General features: G+C 40.9%; 1 protein-coding gene across 1 annotated transcript in view; it reads left to right on the top strand.

Annotated features, from left to right (window-relative positions):
- The window catches only part of RAD51B (RAD51 paralog B), a 44,393-nt gene that overhangs the window by 9,938 nt on the left and 26,177 nt on the right, over nt 1-8,278 (top strand). Inside the window, exon 4 of the mRNA XM_008570336.1 lies at nt 1,388-1,504. Within this exon, the coding sequence (XP_008568558.1) occupies nt 1,388-1,504 (117 nt within the window). The remainder of the gene's footprint in view (nt 1-1,387; nt 1,505-8,278) is intronic.

Raw genomic sequence — 8,278 nt, 5'->3', positions numbered from 1 at the left:
GTGGCCCCCCCGGCCCCCCCCCAGCCAGTGAGGGGGAGCCGGTCTGTATGTGGGATCCGAACCCTCGATGGGAGCGCCGCCGCGCTTCCCAAGCGGCGCACTATCCAGTGCGCCACCGGGCCGGCCCTCCCTCTGCCACTCTCTTAAAAGGATAGTTGTGGGCCGGCCCGGTGGCGCACTCAGTAGAGTGCGGTGGTTGGGAGTGTGGTGGCGCTCCCGCCAAGGGTTCGGATCCCATATAGAGACCGGTCCGCTCACTGGTTGAGCGCGGTGCGGGAGCGACACCGAGGGTTGCGATCCCATTGCCGGTTGTAGTACGGGAGCGACACCGAGGGTTGCGATCCCGTTACCGGTCACAAAAAAAGACAAAAAGGAAAAAAAAAAAAGGATACTTGTGATGGCATTTAGTATCTACCCAGATAATCCAGAATTATCTCCTCATTTCAAGGTCTTTAACTTAATCACATCTGCAAAGGCCCTTTTTCCAAGTAAGGTAATATTTACAGACAGGTTCCAGGGATATGGTGTGGATATCTTTTGGGGGGTCATTTCTCAGCCTGCCACACCTCCCTTTAAGCTATTCTTCACAGACCAACCAGAGTTTGAAATGATAACTCCTTGTTGCTCTCAGAATAAACTCCAAACTTCAACAAAGCCCTTCATGATTAGGCCCCTGTTTGCTTCTCCAGCTTCATTGCTTGCTGCACTGTGACCACACTCTGTCTTCCAACCATTCTAAATGAACTCTTTTTATTTTTTTGCAGTTTTTGTTTGATTCCTTGTTCTCTCTTTCTTGCTGCTTGGCCTTTCTTTGTACATTCTATCCTTTTTGGCAGAAACATTCACATTTCCTTTGCTTATCTAACAGTTATTTCAGATTTTTAGCTCAGACATCCAGCTCTTCCATGAAGACTTACTTGGGTCACAAAGTCCAAATCAGGTATATTGCTTCTATGTCTTCACTTTCCCTATCACAGTACCTCTTATTAATTGTGTTGTAATTTCCCAGTTTCTAGTCCTAATTTCATAGTTCCTGGTGAACTATAAGACTGTGAGGGCAGGGGCTCTGTTTGTGACATTACATTCCCATGATTCCAGCACAGTCCCTGGCACAGAGTAAATATTTGTTGAACAAATAAATGATAAAGGGAAAAAAGATGAATTGGGGCTGGTCTGAAGGTAGTGAGTTATCTCAACTGATTGTTCACATTCAGTTACAGATCGAACTCCTTGTTCTACTCTTCCCCCTTTCTCACTAGTGCACTTGACTAGCCTTAAAAAAAAGGTGGATTGGGGTTAGAGCTGCTAAAATTTGGAGATTTGGAGTTGGTTTACGTTTTTGAATAGATACAGAAGTTGGAAAGAACTTTATCTTTTTCTTGTTCAGGCTTATGGGATGAAGACACAAAGGTCTGCTGATCTCTCACCGGCGTTCTTATCTACTACCCTTTCTGCTTTGGATGAAGCCCTACATGGTGGTGTGGCTTGTGGATCCCTCACAGAGGTAAAGGAGAAACTTTCCATACTTTCTTCCATTGACCTTCAGAGGCAGGGGGAAAAGTTTAGTTAAAAAACAAATAATTTCATGAACATTTATCTGAATTGAATTATAAGTACTTCAAGGGTATGGTTCTCCACTTAGTGGCTTTGCAAACAAAGGTGCTAAAAAAAAAATCCTTGCTGAATGACTAAAATCTGTTTAGGTTGCTATTTCTTTTTTCTTTTTTTGTCTTTTTCGTGACCGGTAAGGGAATCGCAACCCTTGGCTTGGTGTCACCCGCACGGCGCTCAGCCAGCGAGCGCACCGGCCATTCCTATATAGGATCCGAACCTGCGGCAGGAGCGTCGCTGCGCTCCCAGCGCTGCACTCTCCCGAGTGCGCCACGGAGCCGGCCCTAGGTTGCTATTTCTTTGAACCAACTTAGAAAGTGATGAGTATTATGAAAGAATATTATGAAACATTTTGAGGGAATTGAAAAACGATCACTACTTAGCATATTAGGAAGGAAAATTTGAAATTTTACCAACATATGAGAAAAATGTACCTACAGTGAAGTATTTTTACTTCCTATTGTAGACAAAATTTGGTTCTGGGAAGTGATAGATTGTTGTATTAGTTAATATTGTTGCATAACAAATTATCTGAAGACCAAGTGGCTTAAAACAACAATAAACATTTATTACTTTTCAGTTTCTTTGGGAGTGTCTTAGCTCGGCGGTTTTGGCCAGGGATGCAGTCATCTGAGGCTCGGTCAGGGCTGGAGGATCTGTTTCCAAGGGGGCTCACTCCCAGGATGGGCAAGTTGGTGCTGGTTGTTGGCAGGAGGCCACAGGTCCTCCCCAAGTGGGCCCTCCACAGGCCACTTGAGTCTCCTCATCACATGGCAGCCAACTTCCCCCAGGGTGGGGGGTTAAAAGAAGGCCGGATGGAAATGGTGATGCCTTTGGTGATCTGGCTTTGAAAGTTGCACACCACTACCTCTGCCACATTCTCTTCATTAGAAAGAAGCAGGTCATTAAGTCCAGTCCATAATTAGGGAAAGGGAAATTAGGCAAAGCACTTTGAAAGAAGAAATGTCAAGAATTTGAGGATGTGTTAAAACTACCACAGTTTTTTTCCTTGAAAACTGCATTGGTGTGCTCATGGATGTGGCGACTTGATAGACTATGTTTACCAATGAGGACTCCTTGCCAGAAGGCTCTAGGGGTATGGATACTTTCAGCAAACTTCTAAACAAGAGCAGACTCTTACATTTTGATAGTTGTAATTTAACTGTAGATTTTTTCCATTGAAGATATGGACCCTGTTTTAGGTACTATTCTTATTTCTTTTATTTCAAGAGAGATTTAAAGATATCTGTGAGCTATGCCTAGTAGATGCCTATTAAATAGTTGGTAAAGGAATGAATGAATAAATTATTAAAAAAAACCCACCCCAAACAAGAATCATAAACAAAATCTGCTATTGCAGGGTACTGCCACCAGATGGTGCCAGAATCATACTATCTTACATAATCTTTTTGGGATCAAGTTGGACCTGCTCAAATAAGGTTTATAACAATAGTGATCCACAGTTATAGACTTACTCATTTAAATAGCAAAGAATTGAACTTCAGGAAGGTTAATCAACAAATGCTTATTATTTTTTAAGTTTTAGAATAATTTTCAATACCTTTTCACCTAGCTTTTATCAATTCTTTCTGGATCCAAGAAGAAGTTAGAAGCCGTTTAGGTGTTTTGTCATGATCACTTAGTTGACTTGGAATATGAATACCCTGAGTGCCATTTCAGGTGGCAAGTTCCTTACTTTCTCTTCCAGCTATAGGTAGGCTCTTCGGTCTTTTAGGGGTTTCAGCTCAGTACATGGAGTTTACCATCTATTAACAAACAAATTTTTATATGTATTTTATGTATACAAAATAAAATATATCCTGCCTGTATAAATTATGAACTCTTGTGAGCCTGTGACCCAATATAAAGACCAGAACAATACCAGCCATTGAAACTAACTGTGGGCTCTTCCCTGATCCTATCTTTGGCCTTCTTTTGGGAGGTAAACTCTGTCCTGGATTTTTACTATTCCCTATAGTTTCCTATATCTGTAGTTTTCTTTTACCTGCCATATACTTACATAGGAGTTATAATAGCACTTTATCTCATTTTGCTTATTTTTGAGCTTTACTAAATCATGTATCTGTGATGAAATCATACTTAATATGGTTTCTAAAATTTGTCCGTGTTGTTGTGGGTAGAAGAGTATAATTCACTTTCACTGCTGTCGTATATTCCAGTTTGGAAATATTCCACAATTTATTTCTCCCTTCTCCTGTGAGTGAATGTTTGAATTGTTTTCAGTTTGTTGCTAATATGAATAAGTCCTGTGAAAATTCCTGTACCTGTCTTCTGGATCACATATACAAGTATTTCTCTAGGGTAGGGATTGGCAAACTACTGTCCAGTGGTCAAATCTGGCTCACTGCCTGTTTTTGTAAACCAAATTGTATTGTAACACAGCTATGCTCATTTGTTTACATTTCGTCTGTGGCTATTTTGTGCTATAAGGGCAGAGTTGAGTTAGTTGTGACAGAGACAATGTGGTCTGCAAAGCTTAAAATATTTACTGTGTGGCTCCTGTCTAGAGTATTTATCTTGCAGTGATTTGGTGGTTATACAGTATGCACATGTGTAACTTTGCAGAGTCAGGACAAATTATTTTCCAGAATGGTTGTGCCTTTTTACACTCCTACCAGTGGTGCACACAAGTTCCTCTTGCTCTGTGTCTTCTTGCCTTGGTATTATCAGACTTCTGCCCATCCTTGTGATCTTAGTTTTTATTTTTCTAACTACTAATGACCTTGAGCATCTTTTCATAATTCATTTGTGTATTTTTTAAAAATAACTTTATTAGGGTATAATTTTATTTATTTATTTATTATTTATTTTTTGGCAGCAGACGGGTATAGGTATCCAAGCCATTGACCTTGGTATTACAAGGTGGTGTTCTAACCAACTGAGCTAACGAGCCAACCCCAGTTATAATTTAAATACTGATGGAGTTTTTATGTGTTCTCCCTACCAAAACTCATGTGGAAATCTGATCCCCAATGTGGTAGTGTTGGGAGCTGTTTGAGTCATGGGGGTGGATCCCTAATGAATGGATTAATGCTCTCCCTGGGGGAGGGGAGCCTGAGAGAGATCTAGCTCTATTAGTTCCATTGAGAGCTGGTTATTTAAAAGACCCTGGCACCTCCTCTCTCTCTCTCTCTCTCTCGCTTTTTCTTGCCATGTGATCTGTTCTACCTGCCACTGGCTGCCGTTTTCCACCATGAGTAGAAGCAACCTGAGGCCTGCACCAGATGCAGCTATCCCAGAATTGTAAGCCAGATAAACCTCTATTCTTTATAAATTACCCAGTCTCAGGTATTCTGATATAGAAACACAAAAATGGAATAATACAGAAAATTGGTACTGAGGAGTGGGGTGTTGCTATACAGTTACCTGAAAGTGTGGCAGCAGCTTTGGAACTGGGCAATAGGCAAACGTTGGAGGAGTTTGGAGAACTTAGAAGAAGACAAGAAGATGAGAGAAAGTTTGGAACATTCTAGAGATTGGTTAAATGGTGGTGACCAGAATGCTGATAGACATATGGACTGTAAAGACCATTCTAAAGAGGTCTCAGATAGAAATAAGGAGTTTTTTGGAAATTTGGGCAAAGATCAACCTTGCTGTGAACTGGAAAGGAACTTGGCTGCATTGTGTCCATGCCTTAGGACTTTGTGGAAGTTGGAACTTAAGAGTTGTGAACCAGAGTATCTGGCAGAAGAAATTTCTAAGCAGCAAAGCGTTAAGGAAGCTGCATGGCTACTTGTAACAGCCTATGCTGAGTTATGGTTGCAAGGATATGACGTAAAGCCAGAATTTAAAAGGGAAGCAGAGAGTAAAGATTTGGAAAATTTGCAGCCTGGTCAAGTGGTAGAGAAGCAGAGAGCATGCAATGGTGTAGTCCAGTGACCACTAGCTAAGATTAGTAAAAAGGAAAGGGATTATCAAGAGAAGGAGAAAAAGGCCCTTGAAGGCATTGCAGAAACCTCTGGGGCCAACTCTTCCATTTCAGGCCCAAAGACCTAGGGGGACAGAATGGTCTTGAGGAACAGGCTTGAGGAGCCCTCCATGGGCTCGCTGCCCAAGACCACCTCAGGAAGCTGCTTCCAGCACCAAGGCATCCCAGCTGCTTTGGGTATGCCAGCTGTGGGTAAATTGGCCCCAGGTGTGGCTGGACGTGCAGCTTTGGAAAATACAAGCTGGAAGCCTTGGCGGCATCCACGTGGTGTTAGGTTTGCAGGCTTGCAGAATGCCAGAGCTATGGAGGCTTGGGAGCCTTTACCCCAATTACAGAGGATGTATGGAAAAGTCTGGGGGCCCAGGAAGAGACCTGTCGTAGGGGCAGACTCACCACAGATAACCTTTGCTAGAGCAATGCTGAGTGGAAACATGGGGTCAGAGTTGCAGCAGAGAAACCCCATCAGTACCATGCCTAGTGGAGCCGGGAGAGTGAGACTGCTATGGAGACCCCAGACCTGTGGAACTACTAGTGTGCCACACCAGCCTGGGAGAGCTAAAGCATCACCTGAGACCAGGAAAGCCATAAAAGTGGAGCTGCCTGAGGACTTGGGGGCTCAACCCCTGCACCAGCATGCAGAGGAAGTCAAACATGAAGTCAAGATACCTGATTCACCTGCTTTGGTATTTAATGCCAGCCCTGTTGGGTTTTGGACTTGTTTGGGACATATTACACCTTTCTTTTGGCCTATTTTTCCCTTTTGGAATGGGAATATGTACCCTATTTTTGTCCCACCATTGTATCTTGGAAGTAGATAACTTATATTGATTTCACAGATGGGACTTTGGACTTTGAGTTGAAACAAGTTAAGACTTTGGGGGTGGAATAAATGTATTTGTATGTGAAAAGGACATGAGCTTTGGGGGTCCAGGGAGTAATGTAATGGATCAGATTATGTCCCCCCAAACTCACTGAGGCTTGAATTGTTCCCAAGTTTTGTATATTAGAAACTTAGCCCCCACTGACTGTTAAGAGGGTGGGAAATCCTATTATGGAAATTGAAAGGTAGAGCCTTGAAGAGGTGATTAGATTGTAGGACTGGGCAGTAGTGAATGGATTAAAAATGGTGGTCAGGGGGCATGGTTCTGAGGGCTTTAAAAGAAGAAGGAGACTGTCTCTGTCTCTCTGCTGCTCTCTCTGCTTCCACCATCTTGCAATGCGAGACTCCTGGGTCACTGTCGTCACCACCGGATGGACTTTGGACTTCCCAGCCTCAGAAATTGTAAGCAGTAAATGTCATTTTTCTTTATAAATCACCCAGTTTTAGGTATTTTGTTATAAGCTACATAAACGAACTAATACAAATATCATAAAATTCAACCATTGTAGCTGTATAATTCAGTGACTTTAGCAAATTTATAGTTGTGCAGTCATCACTACAATTAAGTTTTAGAACATTTCTCTTATCCTAAAAAGGTCCTTCATGCCCATTTACAGTTAATCCTCAGTTCCATCCTCAGCCCTAGGCAACCACTGACATGCTTTCTGTCTATAAATTTGCTTTTCCTAAACATTTCATGTAAACGAAATCATATAATATGTGGTCTTTTGTGTTTAGTTTCTTTCACATAGCATGATGTTTTGTTTTGGGGTGCATACATGTTGTAACATGCCTTAGTAGTTTGTTCCTTTTAACTGTTGTATAGTATTTCCTTGTATGGATATAGCACATTTTGTTTATCCATTCATTAGGTGATAGACATTTGAATTGCTTCTAGTTTTTGTCTATGATAAATAATGCTGCTGTGAACATTCATGGACATAAATGTATGAAAATAGGTTTTTGTTTCTCTAGGGTAGATTCCTAGGAGTGGTATGACTGAATCATATAATAAGGTGTTTGCCTAACTTTTTAAGAATCTGCCAGATTGGTTTCCAAAGTGGCTGTACCATTTTCATTCTCATCAGCAACGTATGATGGGTCATTTCTTCACATCTCAACCAACACTTGCTATGTTTATCTTTTTGACTTGAGCTCTTCTAGAGGGTGCATAGTGATATTTTATTATGGTTTTAATTTGCATTTCCACAGTGACTGATGATATTGAACATCTATTCATGTGTTCATTAGCCATTCCTATCTTTTCTTTCCTGGAATGTCTATTCAAATCTTTTGTCCGTTTTTTTCACTGGTTGTTTGTTTTCCTGTTATTGAGTTATAAGAGTTCTTTATATATTCTGGATATAAGTCCTTTATCAATTATTTGCAAATATTCCAGTCTGTGGTTTGTCTTTTTATTTTTTTAATGGTAACATTTGAAAGGTAAATTTTAAAATTTAATGTAGTACATTTTATCAGTTTTTTTTCTTTTATAGATTGTGGTTTTGATGTCATTTCTAAGAACTCTTGGCCTAGCCAAGGACATGGAGATTTTTGCTATATTTTCTTCTAGAAGTTTTATTGGTTTTTAAAAAATTTATTTTAAAAATTTTGTCGATATACAATGTGGTTGATTATTGTGGCCCTTTACCGAAACCTCCCTCCCTCCTCCCTCTCCCCCCTCCCACCCAACAATGTCCTTTCTGTATGCTTGTCACGTCAACTTCAAGGAATTGTAATTGTTATGTCTTCTTCTCCCCACCATTTTTTTTTCTTTTGTGTGTGTGTGAATTTATTTATTTATTTTTAGCTCCCACAAATAAGTGAGAACATGTGAT

Source organism: Galeopterus variegatus, unplaced genomic scaffold, assembly GCF_000696425.1.
Source record: "Galeopterus variegatus unplaced genomic scaffold, G_variegatus-3.0.2 Scaffold593, whole genome shotgun sequence".
NCBI classification, from domain to species: domain Eukaryota; kingdom Metazoa; phylum Chordata; class Mammalia; order Dermoptera; family Cynocephalidae; genus Galeopterus; species Galeopterus variegatus.
This window is presented reverse-complemented; position numbering and strand designations above follow the sequence as displayed.